We start from the raw sequence: 16,896 nt of genomic DNA, 5'->3' as shown, positions 1-16,896 counted from the left end.
TAATTGCAGGCCTATATTGTCGAATTAACATTTGGTCAGGGAGTTTGAGCGGATACATTCTGCCTCTCAATGGCCTTTGTTGATTTTCCTCCCTAACTGCCACCCAAAGAACTTCCATCCAAAAAAAATAGTAATATGTTTTCAGTGACTTGGTCTACTGAAATAATCAACAGCCTTCTTGATATACTTAAGCGTAAATTGAAGTATAATCAAATATCCTTGATTACTATTACTTCTCAACATTCTGGTATTATCAATAGGCCTAGTAGTTACCAGAGGTGTATAAAGTACTTGAAAAAAATAACTAAGTAAAAGTATAAGTACCATAACTGAAAATTACTTTGGTAAAAGTTAAAGTCACCTAAAAAAAATTTACTTGAGTAAAAGTCTTAAAGTAGCTCACATTAAATGTACTTAAGTATCAAAAGTATCTTGTGAAAAAATATACTCAAGTATCAAAAGTACAAGTACAAGTATTTTATAGTACGGATGAAAGGAAGCAAAACAACCCAAAATTATTCTCCCCTTGTTTTTTATTTCACTTTTTCAGGTGAATGAAATGTGGTATAGAATACCACTCAAAAATAAACAATGTCTTTAACATAAGAACCACTTTTTAACTATGTTGGGGGAATCCTCATGAGCTGAGGCACAGTAACACCACACAAACAAACTTTCTGGTTCAAGTGGAGAAGTTGAACTTGCGGTTCATCCTCAGCAGAAGCTGATTTTCAAAAGTGTCTGCAGCTAGCCGTGCTCTTTTTGGGCTGAAGATGAGACCTGCTATGCTGAACAGCCTTTCGCAAGCTGCAGAAGCAGGCAGAGGTGTGTTGAGTTTGACAGACAACTTGAGAACCACAGGAAACGTCTTGAGAATCTTGATGTCGTCTGTTGAGTAGGCCAGGTACGAATCAAGCTGCTTGGTGGCGCTTGGTGTTTTGTGGGAACTTTTCAGGATGTGGAAGAAGTCTCCCTCATCAGATGAGCCAGATCCAGCCTCTGCTGAAATAGAAGGATCCTCCAACTGCTCCCTGATGTAGTCCAACCCTGAAACACAGGGAGGGTGACACTAGCATTAGTACAGTCACATTTTTATTGGACAAATTTAATTACATTTATGACATTTTCCATAATTCTAAAGGAATAAATAATATTACATTGACAAAAAACACTATCAGAAACAAAAGGCCAAAATTAGCAACAAAAAAAAGTGATATAAAGTAGAAAAAAAGTTGTGACAAATTGTGAAAATAACAGATCTCCAACCAAGGCAGTGTGAGCTTGCAGGTGGGCTACACAAATTCAGGGAATAGATAAGGAGAAAAACACAAGTCTTGACTCTGACAATTAGACATCTTAGATATTGGCTCAACCACTATTCAAAATTAGACTGGTGTATGAAATGAGTAATAAAATAATAAAAAAAATGTAGTAAGTGTGCATTAGATTTGTAATTTAATGGATACAATTACATTTTATGGATATTTTCTTCCTTTTATTTTCTCCATGTTGTCTTACCGTTTTTCAGTGTAGCATCATCTTTGATCCAGGCCGTTTTGAATTTTGGGATGAGAATCGCTGCAGCAACCAATTCAGGGTCTCTTGACATTTCACCAAAACGGTTCTGGATGCCCACTTGAATGGCTTCAACCAGCGGCTTGCAGTGCTTCAGTGCAATCTTTATTTTTTCCAGTTTGCTGCTCAGCAAGGAAATAGTCGGAAGAAGCCATCCCATCTGGACTTCCACTTCTCCTTGGAGGATGTTGATGGACTGGGCAACAGGGCTCATGGTGGTGTAGTACTCTTTTAGGGTACTACACCAGTGAGCTCAACTGGATGAAACCTGTTAGGGAGAAAACAAACCACTGTTTTACAATTATGCATGAATATTGTACCCAAAAAATAAAATAAAAATACATAAATACATAATTCAAACTTACATTGGCACCTTCAATTCTGCACAGATCTCTCTCAAAGCTGGCTCTCCCTTCTCTCTCAGAATCTTGAGGAGCCTTTCCACAGCCATAAACATTGAGTTCCACCTGGTGGCGTTTGGTCCTAGCAGCTGGAGGGAGCAGGCATCTTCCACAGATTCAGCTGCTTGGCAGGATCTTCCACACTTATTCCACAGCCCATAACACTTGCTGAATGTTGAGCGTTGCAGTTTTTTGTATCCATCGTTGGCTGTTGCTTTTTCAGCATCAACTGTAGACACTAAGTTGAGCAGATGACAAGCACATTGTTGATGTTTCGGAAGCTCAAACTCAAAGCCATCATTCTCAACAAGGATTGAAGTCATGTCAACAAATTCCACTCCCTCCATCTCATTCCCTTCCTCATCCTCTTTCTCTTCTGCTTCATTATTGTTTTTGTCCACACTAAAAACTTGAAAAGCCTTCGGGAATTTGGAGCCATTATCGGTTGTTGTCCTCACAACTTTGTTCCTGATGCCATATTCAGTATGGATGTCATTGAGTGCGGTGGCCAAAACATCAAAGGTGTGGGAACCTCTTAGCTGTCTGCAAGCTAGGGCTGCTGATCGTCTAGTTAGGTCTGTAGAGTTCACCCAATGAGCAGTCACACCAAGGAAGCTCCTTCTCCTAACTGACCAGCAGTCTGTAGTGGTGGCGATGTGGTCCACTTTACTCATCTCCTCAGTTAACACGTTTTTCATAGACTTTGCTAAATCTTCAATCCTTGATCGCAGGGTGACCCGTGTGATGACTTTGGCAGTAGGAAGAAGATCTGTGAGAAGCTCTCTGAAGGCTTCATTCTCGACAGTTGACAATGGCTGGAGATTGTTGACAACATACTTAACAATGGCCCTGTCAACAGCACTCTGAGATATGGATCGGGTAGCCAGCAACGTGGTCTGTTTGAGGGTGGAGGTCCCAGCTTCCGAAGCCCTCTTTCTTTTTTGTGAGGTCAGCTGCTCATATTTCTTTAGATGTTGTGGATGTGCTCTCTACATGAAAAACACAAAATTAAAAGAAATGATAATATTAGTTCAAATGATACTCAAGACATCATTCAACAGTTACCACAATGACAGGTCTGGATTTCTAACCCCTTTCACCCTGATGTCCCGTTTGTGGGCATGTCCAACATTAATAAAAAAAAAGAAATGTTGGTCAACTGTCAACTATATTTTATCTTTCAAAAATACCAAATAATTTAAAGCTAAAACATCATACAGGACACTGAGCTTGGATATCTAATTGCTGTACAACAAATACAATTTAAAAAAACAAACACAAAGCTATTTTAATGAACAGCATGCCATTTTACTACAGTTCCTATGAACAAACAGGCAAATTTTCAATAGCCTATTGCTTAACTTCCAAGTTACAGATTTTGTATGATTTATTTGTGTATTTTTCATTAAAAAAAGTGAAGCACTTGATATTAAAAATGTATCATGCAGGAGGAAAACTGCCTCGTTCGAGATGCTAACCGTGTTTATTGACACTCCTGCATAACACTTGTGTGCGTGCGTGCGTGTGTGTGTGGCGTAGGTTTATTTGTCCACGACACCACCACACGTGTGATACGGTCAAGTTGCTAACGTTAGCACATAGCGTTAGCAACTTGCTACTAGCACGCAACCATGCTAGCACGTCGTTACGTTAGCAACTTGCCTGTAATGTTAGCTAAAACTATGTTTTACACATTTGTATATCCCTCCTGCCACATGAAATGACATTGCTTACTTAATGCACTTACTTCGATGTGTTTTTTGAGGTTGGATGGGGAGTTTTTGAAGGCCTTTATTTCGTGGCACTTCGGAAGGCATAACATGCACTTCATTCGGTAGGAATTTGCCCCCATCCCGAGGTAGCTGAACATACTTTCCAGGTATGACCACGGGTGTCCGTCGTCGACTTCTGTTGAACGCTGTGCGTCGTCTTCTGTGTCTCCCTCATGCACATGCTCTGCGGCTGCCATGTTTGTAGTGATCTCTCTGCCGCCCCCGCGCGGCGCGCGCATCCCGCATTTATACCTTCTTCGCGAGAGTATCGTACGTGGTTCTTCTCGTCCTCTCGGAATCTCATGCAGAGACTATTTTAATTTGTAACGAGTAACGAGGTGGCAAATGTCAAAGTAACGAAGTAAAAGTATATTTTTTAACTTATAAATGTAGTGAAGTAAAAGTAAAAGTCTATATAAATAAAAAAAAAAAACTCAAGTAAAGTACAAATCCTCAAAAAAAATACTTAAGTAGTGTAACGAAGTACATCTACTTCGTTACTATACACCTCTGGTAGTTACTGACACAGAGTTTAGGCCGATTTCATTTTCAATTGTCAAAATAGGCTTTTTTGATGTAATACAACTAGTATCAACATTGGTTAACACATAGTCTTGGGTTAAGCAATATATTAATGAATTCATATAAATGTCATATGTTTAAGCAAAGACTTACCTTTTCACTGCAGCTGTTTTAAGACTGGTGAAGGGTTATCTTAATGTTGTGAAGAAATTTGAGATGAAATTCAAGAACTTTGTCTTCAAGAATATCATTTGTTCTTAATTACTCCCTTAGGAAAAAAATTAAGAAGAAAGTTAGGAAAAAAATATGAATTTCTTCATGAATATCAAATCTTCTTAAATTTTGTCTTAAAGGGACACTGTGTAAAAATTACTCCCATCTAGTGGTACAATTGTATATTGCATTCAAACTAATAGTGCTCGCTTGTTCAAAAACTACGGTGGGCAATATGTGCCAAGAAGCTGTGTCATGACATCCAATACTACCTCATCGAGTCATTCGAGTGATGATGAGGTTTGTTATTTCAAAACAATTTCAAACTGCATTGAATCATTAGTGTAAGCTAATGATGTATGAGTAATTATTCCTCGAGCAAGATAGTGAATTATTTCAGTCATCATTCACGCTGGCCCAGAGTGAAAACGCGTTTGCATTTCCTGTACCACGTAGTGCTTTTTGTCCCTCTCGGCAGTTCATAGACCGGAAGAACATGGAAGCCTCCATGAAGCTTACCCGTCCTATGTAACTACATATTAATAATTCTTCGCTCAGGAGGATAAGTGAGATTTTTGGCAGAGATAATTTGACACCAATGAGGACTTATTTATGAGTGAATACTTTGATTTGAGGTAATAAATGACTTAAAATATTACACAGTGTCCCTTTAAGAACAGAGTTACAGTTTTTCTCGATGGTAAACACCCGAAAAATTTAACTATGCACACAATTCTGAAAACTTGAAGCTCATGTATCAACTACAAGACTCCAGACTGCTAAACTCTAAGCACAAATCTCATCATTTAGCACACTAGGTTCACCTGGATCACACTGGCCTTCAAAACGCAACAACTAATTACCAATAAGTCTTACTCACTTCTCATCTTTACAAACTCAACTGGCAAAACACTTCAATCATGTGTTGAGCTATAGTTTCAGAAAACGTGTTTAAACGATTGAGAAAAACTGCAAGAAAAATGTGCTATTTACAAACTTTTTTTTTCTTAAGAATGCTTTGTGAATCCGGCCCCAGATGATTGATCCTTGTTTTATTTCTGCAGTAATGTATAAGTATGCATGAACAATGCTACATACATCATCCCAAATATTAATATAATGATTGATTAATCAAACAAACGGGGGGCAGGTCTGGCCCCTCCTGACGCCAGGTGCAGCCAGCGGACGCTACTTCAGGGCTGTTTGGGTGGCTACTCTCTCTCTGCCTCTCTCTCTCACCTCCTTCTCTAACCTCTTATCTCTTTCTCCCTTACCCCTATCTCTAATCTCTCTCTCTCTAACCTATCTCTCTGTTATCTGTCTCTTTACCTCCATCTCTCTAACCTCTCTCTTTATCCTCTCTCTTACCTCTCTCTCTCTCTCTCTCTCTCTCTCTCTCTCTCTCTCTCTCTCTCTCTCTCTCTCTCTCTCTCTCTCTCTCTCTATCCCTCACCCTCTCGCAGTGGTTGTCAGCAGTGCCTGTACGTATGACTGCTTTAAAGGACAGTTATCTGTGAGAGTTATTTGTGGCAGGATTCCTCCCCAACCCCAAACTGCAGCCAGAGATCGGTACGATGAGAAACCAATCAATATTATTACTATATGACTATAAATAGATATTCTATACAAAGTAAACACTGCAGGGGAAGAGAGAACTGTTTCTGCACTACCTATAGGACCCGTGTTATAGGACCATACCAGTGTTATAGGACCATACCAGTGTTATAGGACCAGTGATATAGGACCATACCAGTGTTATAGGACCATACCAGTGTTATAGGACCAGTGACCACCTTCTCCATCACAGTCTGGTTCGGCAGTCTAGACTCACTCTCCCGGAAGAAACTACAACGCATCATAAATAGAGCATCCAAAATTATTGGCACACCCCTTCCATCCCTTGATTCACTCTACCACAAACGGACACTACGCAGAGCACGGAAAATCATCTCCGACCCCACTCACCCTGCACACTATGCCTTCCAACTACTGCCTTCTGGGAGGCGTTACAGGACAATTGCCTCCAGAACAACCCGGTTAAAAAACAGTTTCATCCCAACTGCAATAAACTTTCTGAACTCGGAACGTTAAGGATTAAGCATGGCCCTTATGTATTGTGTAGTGTGTATTTCTGTATGTATATCTGTGTTATATGTTTTGTAAGTTGGAACCTGTACCAAGCTGACAACAAATTCCACCAGCCTGGCTGTGTGGTCATTAAAAGAATCAATCAATCAATCAATCAATCAATCAATCAATCAATCAATCAATCAATATAGGACCATAACAGTGTTATAGGACCATACCAGTGGTATAGGACCGGTGTTATAGGACCATACCAGTGATAGAGGACCAGTGTTATAGGACCATACCAGTGATATAGGACCATACCAGTGTTATAGGACCATACCAGTGATAGAGGACCAGTGTTATAGGACCATACCAGTGTTATAGGACCATACCAGTGTTATAGGACCATACCAGTGATATAGGACCATACCAGTGTTATAGGACCATACCAGTGTTATAGGACCATACTAGTGATATAGGACCATACCAGTGTTATAGGACCAGTGTTATAGGAACATACCAATGTTATAGGACCAGTGTTATAGGACCATACCAGTTGTATAGGACCAGTGTTATGGGACCATACCAGTGTTATAGGACCATACCAGTGTTATGGGACCATACCAGTGTTATAGGACCATACCAGTGTTATAGGACCATACCAGTGGTATAGGACCATACCAACGGTATAGGACCAGTGTTATGGGACCATACCAGTGTTATAGGACCATACCAGTGGTATAGGACCATACCAGTGATATAGGACCATACCAGTGATATAGGACCATACCAGTGTTATAGGACCATACCAGTGTTATAGGACCATACTAGTGATATAGGACCATACCAGTGTTATAGGACCAGTGTTATAGGAACATACCAATGTTATAGGACCAGTGTTATAGGACCATACCAGTGGTATAGGACCATACCAGTGATATAGGACGATACCAGTGTTATAGGACCATACCAGTGATATAGGACCATACCAGTGTTATAGGACCAGTGTTATAGGAACATACCAATGTTATAGGACCAGTGTTATAGGACCATACCAGTGATATAGGACCATACCAGTGTTATAGGACCATACCAGTGTTATAGGACCATACCAGTGTTATAGGACCAGTGTTATAGGACCATACCAGTGTTATAGGACCATACCAGTGTTATAGGACCATACCAGTGTTATAGGACCTCGGCGCTGAACGCCTCCGAGGCGGTTGTTCCTCAGCAGTGGGCAGCGGGGCATCGGCGGGAAACAATCACGGTTAATAATCGCGTCAACAATGCCTTTCTCCTCCGTGACGCGGTACAGTCTACTTCAGATTGATGTGGAAATGGAACCAGAGACGTTGGTTCTCCGACGCAGTCGTTTGAGATTCATAATATCGTCTGGAGGCGCACACAGCTTTTGCCCGTGATAATATATATATTATATGATATCTATATCTATGTAAAATATGATCCTTTTTAGATTTAGAGCTCCAGGACTCCCGCCGGAGCACCCGGAGTGTTCTAGAATATTTACAGAATACGGCCAAAAGCTGTGTGCGCCTCCAGATGATAGTATGAATCCGAGCCATTGCGATAGATCCCCTGTAAACATTAGCACTTGGTACCATGGCCACAAGCTGCTAAGGGCCACAACCCCACCCTTCACCTTGACCCGCCTCTAAAAAACGGCACAAGTGACCTAGTGGCTGTAATTCTGCACCACGGCTGAATTTATTGAACGTCTTCAGGTACAGTATTAGGGGCCCACTAACTTAGATAAAATAATAATTCATAAAGTAGCATGCGATTGGACCTTTAATATAAAATTCATAATTTGTTCAACAAATAATGATGATATTTAAGGACCCAGTGTCACTTCTCCCTCGTTTATTTTGATGCCCAGTGTCAAACAGTGTGTTCTGACACTGGGAGCAACAGCTAACATTCCTAATGTGTTGGCAGGCCTCAGCCGTTGGTAATGTTTGTGTGCCAATGCCATTTTAAACCCAGAAGAGAAGAGAAATCCTCCAGTCTGTACTATCCCTCGGCTTTGCCTGGGGCTCGGCCTTTGGTTAGAATCTAACAGAACACGTCACCCCAATATATACCTTTTCTTCGCTTCTCCCTGCTCCTTTAATTTCTTGTGACTTCATGAATTTCTGCGAGGACAGAAATCTCTTCAAAGAAACAAATGTTCTTTGTTGTCTGTTTATTTATCTTGCCGGATTATCCATGGAAGTGAGAGCATCTGTCTCTAAAAATGTCAAATGACACGGATAATGCTTCAAGAATGTTTTTCTTGTCAAATCTAGTTGTGAAATTGTCTCTGGGAGTCAAGCAGTAAAACAAACCGAAAGGCGCGGGGCTATTTGTGTGTGTGCCGGGGTTTGGCGGCTATGTGTGAGTGCGTGTGTGTGTTTGTGTGGGTGGGTGTGTACGGGGTGATTCGGGCAGGGGGGCTTTATATGTGTCAGATGGCTTGCAGCTACAGCCATCATGTATCATTGGTTTAAATGATGCTAGGATGCTAATTCCCGCTGGTTTGCTTCCCGTGCTGTTATTATAAAAGTCAGCATAACAGCCATTAACAGAAGAAAACAGTTTAGAACTTTACCCATCTGACTCCTGAATGAACCCAGCTCAGCAGGCCATGAAACATGACTCTCTGCTGTGTGTGTGTGTGTGTGTGTGTGTGTGTGTGTGTGTGTGTGTGTGTGTGTGTGTGTGTGTGTGTGTGTGGAGGGTGTGTGTGTTTGTGTGTATGTGGGTGTGTGCGTGTGTGTGCGTGTCCTAATCCAGGATTTATTGGCCATTAGTGCAGGCTGAAAGTCATTACAGTTCATTTTGCTGCTGGCCTGACGTTTTATTAGGACAAATACAGGCTTTTTGGATATGAGTGAGTGTGCGTGTGTGCACATGTGGGTGTATGTGTTTGTGTATGCGCAAATGTGTGTGTGTGTATGTGTGTGTGTTAATGCGTGTGTGTGCAAAGTGGAGTAGTGCATGTGTTTGTGTGTATGTGTGTTTGTGTGCTTCTGTGTGTTTCCATTTCTGTGTGTGTGTGTGTGTGGGGGGGGGGGGGGGGGGGGGAGTTTCTCTGTGTCTGCTTGTGTGTGTGTGTGTGTGTGTGTGTGTGTGTGTGTGTGTGTGTGTGTGAAAGTCTAGAATATAAATGCACGTACAGTGTGTCAAGTATCAGTGCACGTATGATTGAGTGAGCGAGCGAGTGACAGAGAGTAGGATAGAGGGAGGGAGGGATGGAGATAGAAGGGGAGAAAGTGACATTTTATTAGGATACATTTTCCCCATAGGGATGAAGGCCATGATCTGGAAGCGTGGGGGAAAAAGGACTAAAAGCATCAAGATGGAAGGACGTAATAGATAACAGACAGATTGGCAGATGAGTAAAGAGGGAGACAGAGGTAGGGAGTGAGCAGAGAGTGAGAGAGGACATCAGAGGGGAGTGACAGATTAGCCTGTGAGAGGGTGAGAGGGAGGATGGATGAACAATAAAAACAGTTGCAAGGTCAAGGCACTTCTGAGGAGGGGGGGCGAGTAGCAGATGTTACTAGATGTAGAGTGGAAGTGGAAAGGGGATGAATAGAAAAAAATACTGAATTGATTCCGGCTTGTGATGTAACTAAGCCACAGGGCAGGGGCCATTTTGTAACAGTTATGGCTGATCACACCCACACCTCGTGGTCCACTAGTGGATTGTTAAAGTGCCATTGTTTTTCTATCACCAATAGAGGGCAGAATATTTGGTAAAAAAAAACTACGATCACAGCTTCTCTGTTTGAGCTCTTATAACATTAAGCATGTTTGAAATAGTGCCCTGCACCTCACCGGTGGGGATGTGCACACTGCCACTTCTGCATGTTTGAAAGACCCCATGACACCTTTTTTGTGTCATGGAATTAGCAGTTGCATTTTTAAATCTATTTGATGGGCAGGTAATGTCCTGCCCATGAGGTGTTTCGACTCTATTTGTAACGGTTTTTACTGACGCACATATTGAAGTATTCCCTCACTATCAGCCCAAACAGACATTCCCGCATCACCGCAAACAAAGACAGCACAAGAGATGGGAGACAGATAGTGAAAGAAAGACAGATGGCATTGAGGGAACAGTGAGGGAGAGCGATCGATAGAAAACGTGGAGGTGTTGACACAGCATGCAGGACTACACAAGAACACATCCAGGAGTCGAGTTACAAGCTCGACAAATTCAAAGGAAACACTGGAAACACATTGGACTGATGTTATTTTAGTAAATTAAAAGGAAGTGGGGTAAAATATTATGAAAATGGAGGTTGCTAGAGTAGATAACATATGCACTTTGGAAAGAGGTACAAACAAATACAACAGCCATCAATTTCGTAAGGTTTCAATAGTCTTTAAAAACCGTAGGCAGCCGTGAATGTTGGGACATCTGAGATTTGCAGGATCACAGTCGCAGTGCAATCCACCAACATGCATACAATATCTATGTCCAATTTAATAGCTGATAGATGGGTGAAGCTGAGTTGATGTTTCCGTGAGTGCGATGAGATAAAGAGCTTTGAGTAGGTGCATACCTAGTGTGTGTTGGCTGCAGTACAATGTGTTTGTGTGTGTTGAAGCACTACTGTGTCCAGGTATAGCTGTGCATTTGTCTCTTATTATCAGGATTTTGCTTGCTGAATACAATTAATAAGTGTTCTCATTGTAATAAGTCATCGCATAAGGTCCAGCTGAAACTAGTTTCGGGGTGATTGCAGAACTTGGATTCTATTGGACGGCCTCAGAAGCTGAATAAAAGATGGCCGCTATTGTGACAGACCAAAAAGTAGAGGAGACACAGGAACGGAGAGGCAGAACTGTATTCACAGTAGCAATGGTACCTCGCACTGTGAGAATTGTTCGAGGAAGCTGTTTTCTTTTTGAATGGTGAAAGAACATTTTGTACAAATCTGTTTTTCATATTTGTCCATGTTCTTGTAGATTTTATTTGTACATTATTCCTCTGTCTTTTGAAAGGCCTCTCCTGATCATTTCTGGGCATAATCGCACCCCTGTCAACATCCCCAGGGCATGTCCTCAAAACAGTCTAGATTTAGCAGAAACCTACAGGTTTGTCCCTCATAGAGGTGATATATACAACAGTACAGGGTTAGTCATTAATTCATTTTGTTGTAAATAATTAATGAATGAAATGTTGCTTCATTGTTTAACTTATATTTCTTGCTATCTCTTAATATCGGCATTAACTTATAAGGTTTAGGTCTGAACACATTCAGGAGCACAACAAGTAAGGCCAGTAGCTTCACGTCATTAACGGCAGCTGGGTATTGTTCTTTCTGCTCAACTGTGATATGGAATCACCCGGTCTGCATTTTAGTCCCTCCATTGTGCAACACCCCATGCTGGGCCAAAGTGCTCTGAGCATAGGGTGGATGTATTCTTGTTTCATACATTAAATATTTCATAGCTTATATTCCTAACTTTACCAATTAAGATGGCCCTGGGGGGAGCAGACCTCCACCCCCCTCCCCCCCACCCCCCCCCTCCCCCGGCATGGTGTCAATTAGAATGACATCTGGTGTCACTGTCACTGTGGATACCGTGACATGTATCTCCTGAACACCCTAATAGCATCACCTCTCCACCACTCAAACCAAATATCTGCCATAATTGTTCCATAGTCCCATAGTCAGTCATCAGCTCTACATTTTTTTAGACTTTCTCCTCTTTCTCTCTATGTCCTTCACGGTGTGTGTGTGTGTGTGTGTGTGTGTGTGTGTGTGTGTGTGTGTGTGTGTGTGTGTGTGTGTGTGTGTGTGTGTGTGCGTTTGCTTATGTATGTGTGTGTGTGTGTGTGTGTGTGTGTAAGTGTGTGTGTGTGAGTATGTTTCCTTAAGTGTGTGTGTGTGTGTGTGTGTGTGTGTGTGTGTGTGTGTGTGTGTGTGTGTGTGTGTGTTAGTGTGTGTGTGTGTGTGTGTGTTAGCGTGTGTGTGCGTAATTGTAGAACATTTCCACTACATTCCTTCTCCACTAACTCTCCATCTCTTTGTCTCTCAGTTGCCCTGCTTTTCCCTTTGTTCTGTAGTTTTTCAGCTTGTTTGATACAATGTTGATCTACAACAGCAAGACAACAGCATAATTGAATGCGTAACTGTTGGCTTTGAATAACATTAAATAATCTATTGCTTAATTATTACATTTGTACTGAAGACAACACTATATTCATAGTTCATATGTGTGTGTGGGCCTTTTTAAATGGGTGTTTTAATAGATCAAACATGTTACATGAATAATATATTTGAGCCTGTAAAGAAAAGGATGATGCGAATAGTGAGACATGCACACCCAAGCATGTACACACAAGCATGCACACACAATGCGTGAACACACAAGCATGCACAGTACAATGCATGCATGTGTATGTGAATATTTCCAATCCAAACATGAAGCCTCTGACCCTCCAGCAGAGATTACATTCAGTCAGGCAACAGGAGCGCCTGGACAGAATGCAAAGGGGGACTTCTGACATGTCTGAAGTCTCCTATGATGTTTTGCTTGATGCAGGTTTCAAATATCTTCCATTTCACCACATTTATTGGAATTTATTTGAAGACTCACATTTTGAGAATGAACATACACAACTTATCACACTATGGCCTCGGTCTTCACAACGCAAAACAGTTGTGAGATTGGGTCGCAAAGAGAGGTGTTCTCTGTCCAGTAAGACAGAACTGGTTGTACAACAGATGTAGACAACGGATGTCAAGTGGAGGAGGTGTCCTCTCTCCTAGGGGGCAGCGACGCAGCAGATCACGTTGATTCCAGACTCCATCCTCTCAGGTTTCAGTTCTGTGCTTGTGGCCGTACCACAGTAGTTCAGACCAATCAGCGCCCTGCGTGATCTGCGTGAGGTGATGGACACACGGTTCATCAAATCACATGCCGGTAATGATTCTGAAGTTCCTGCACCTCTCCAAGCAGTGGTGAAGGATGAGTTACCAGATGGTTGCGTGGATCTAGCGTTCTGGCGTGCCAGGTCAGGTGTGCGCTATGTTCCATCTAAATTGTCATGCGATTGATTGTCTTCTAGACACAATCTGTTCCAGCAGTGTTATAAATTAATGAGCTCAGCGCATACGTCACCAGGCGTCAGCTCATACACATCATGGTGGGGGGTCATGCTCATTTCAAAATAATAATAAAGATATAATATACGACTACTACTACTATTACTAGTCCTTGATATTCTATTATTCAACGTCATCTGCAACATTATCCAATTTAACTTGTATAGTTAGCCCGTTAGGCTCGTTCTCAGCGACGGGGCAAAACCCCTGTGAGGCCTTAGCCAGGGGAACTGCATTAAGTCTGGAACCTCTCCCTTCATTTAGACTTTCTAAAGGCACAGTGGGCGCAGACGAAAATGCCGCAGTCACCATCCAATCATAGCAAGGAAATGGGGGACGCAGCACTGAGGCACATAAAAATACACCTTTCTTCTCAAGAAAAGTGCAGTTGTCTGTTCTCCTTTTAATGACAATATACCTTGTAGTTGGTTTTGTGCTACCTCGATAGCATAATCAACAGACCGTTCTATCTTTGTTGTTGTTGTCTCTATAGTGTTCCTCTGCACCGTCATCGTATTTATCCCGCCTCATATTAGATAAACGGTTGTGATTGGTCGACGATCTTGATGGTGATCTCATACCGGGCAGAAACAATTAGTATGGGAGGGGAGCCAGACCTTATCTGCAAAGCAAATGAAAGAAGTGCTCTTGAGTTTTGTCTCCCCGGCTAGTGATGGCTATGTGCGTGCGCATATCAAATTGGATTACTCATAAACTGCCCCTGGATCAAAATGTTGAGACGGTTGTCAGCGAGTTGTGGCCTTCATTAACAGATTGCGTTTTAGTTCATTCCGTTTACAGATTTGTCTTTTTAACCTGGCTATTAGAGCACTAAAAAGGGTGGTAGAATCCAGATATCTCCCCCATTGGATGCAGGCCCATGAGGTTAGCTTTCAGGTCAGCAAAAAAAGACAAAATTCTTCATCTACAAAATGTTATTCATGCTTCATATGCATTGATAAATAAAAATGGGGGATTCAGACCAAAAATGGTTAAATAAAGAAATCATGCATAAATACAGTACAGTAATTAGGTTCAATAAGTAATAAGTAATCATATTCACCAAACCAAATAGGATCGACTAATTGGAAGTGCCTCCAGCCTAATTGAAATATGAGCAATTATTGTTTAAATATATTAAGTAAAGATATGTTTTTAATGAAATAGCGTTAAAATACTAGATATTTGATGTGTCCTCTTCTAACCAGCTGATGATGTGGAGTCATTATGTACATGGCTATTAGAGTATTGATTTTGACTATTTGATATTCAACAGCCATACCCTAACCCCCATAAGACTGAGAAAAACGTCTAATCTTTGTTGTAGGCCGATATAGCTGTTAACATTTAAATCGACGTTGGCCAAAGGAGGAACCAAACAAAAGAATAAAGCCATTTTCTTCCCTCTCTTTCTCTCCGTCTCTATTTCTCTTCCACCATTCCAAGTTCCTCCACTCTTTACCAACGTTCATCAAGGCATGAATCCATTCAGACTTCCATTCATCTCTTTAAGGGGAGTACCTGAGGTCCAATGGATGAAAGATTTACCAAAAAGAGGGAGAGAGGCAGGAGACGAACGAGGGATAGAGGACCAATGGGCGATGAGGACATAGATTCTGAGGAAGACCTGAATTCTTAGTTAAAGTGAGAGGATGACACAGAGCATGTGATGAAGACGGTGAACGAGAGTAAGTGCGTGGCCAGAGGAAGATAAGAGGGTGGGTGAGGAGAGACAGAGGAGAGCAGACAGATGCACTGAATCATGTTCGGTTAGCTGGTATGAGTGAGAGCGTAGCTGTTGATGTCGCACAGGCTGCAGACTCCGAGCAGGACCGCTCATTTTCTGCAACAATTACCTGGTCTGGAAACAGAAATAGATAGTCTCTCTCTCTCTCTTACTCTCTCTTCTCTCTCTCTCTCTCTCTCTCTCTCTCTCTCTCTCTCTCTCTCTCTCTCTCTCTCTCTCTCTCTCTCTCTCTCTCTCTCTCTCTCTCTCCTATGCAGGCATACCTTCATAAGAGAAACACAGTCAACCATGGCACTAATTCTGGATCTGCCTGCATGTGGCAGCAGACTCCAGACTCATGTTATGAGTGACACCGTTGCGCGTCCTATGACGACGCCTCTGGGAAAATGCTCCCTTGGTTCTTTGGACAATGCTTTTCTTATTCCTATAAGCTCTACACATTATGCTGAAGATTTATGCAGTAAACTTCTGATTGTAATGCTAATATTTACCTGCCCGCTTCTTTTGGCAAAGGCTTAAGAAGGGGATAGCTTTTGTTTTGTTATTTATCAGGAGGAAATCCTTGATTGAACAGACATACAGATCTTTTATAACTCCTGTATTTGTATATCCTGTGAACTGCTAAACATGTTTCCCGTGTCTCCCCCTCGGCAAAGCAGTATATCATTAGATATTGTGAACATTCGCAGTCACTGAATTGATTTCCATTCAGCATTTAAATACATTGTGATATAAATACTGCCAAACAGAGTATACAAGTTATGGTTGCATGCAAATGAGCTGCGGTGAACAAGCTCTCCTGCATCTTGTGGAGATCTCACAGCACAAATCGCTTGTGCTGGGTGTATTACAATTCATACATTGTAACAAAGGAGCATTCTACTGTGGATATTCACAATTTCTTTGTATTATGTTTGCTTGATAATGCTGCTTTAATAGTCGACAATAAGGGGAGTATTACACTGCTAATCTACTACAAAGCCAACATTAAACGACCCCATGAATCCTATTTCCCCATAATTTGTGGTCTGAGTGACCAATGTGGGATGTGGTGATAATTAACGTTGACAATCATGTATGAAGCCGGTCAGGTATTGAGCGAAAGCGCGCCAGCCTTTGCAGCCTTTTCAGGCTGCATGCTCCCCCTCCGAGGCACCAGACCCCCTCGCTGAACGTCCTCTCAAAGCCCTGGCTTTGGCCCCCGCCAGGCTCCCATTCTGTCCAGACATTATGGGAAGGGTCCCTGCAGAGAAAGCCAAATTTCTTTCTTCTTTTGAGAGAGTTGAGTTGTTGGAACAGAATGGTGGGAGCGTGAGATGGAGAGAGAGAGCAGAGAAGGCTTGTGTTGGATTACGGGGCAGCTTAGTGATATCTACAAGATGAGGGTGAAGAGGGTTTGGGTTGGAACGACATAAGGAACATTTCCTGGTACAACTCAACTCTTCAGAGTGTGAGTTTTCAGAGCTAGA

General features: G+C 41.8%; 1 protein-coding gene across 1 annotated transcript; it reads right to left on the bottom strand.

The window, feature by feature from the left end:
* Positions 1-497: 497 nt before the first annotated feature.
* On the bottom strand, positions 498-1,790 carry LOC132453807 (uncharacterized). The gene is made up of 2 exons (XM_060046764.1): positions 1,519-1,790; positions 498-1,047 (listed from the first exon to the last, which is right to left on the bottom strand). The coding sequence occupies exons 1-2, from the start codon at positions 1,787-1,789 to the stop codon at positions 683-685; spliced, it is 636 nt and encodes a 211-aa protein (XP_059902747.1). The 5' UTR covers position 1,790; the 3' UTR covers positions 498-682.
* Positions 1,791-16,896: the final 15,106 nt, after the last annotated feature.

This window comes from Gadus macrocephalus, chromosome 3, assembly GCF_031168955.1.
Source record: "Gadus macrocephalus chromosome 3, ASM3116895v1".
Classification (NCBI taxonomy): domain Eukaryota; kingdom Metazoa; phylum Chordata; class Actinopteri; order Gadiformes; family Gadidae; genus Gadus; species Gadus macrocephalus.
This window is presented reverse-complemented; position numbering and strand designations above follow the sequence as displayed.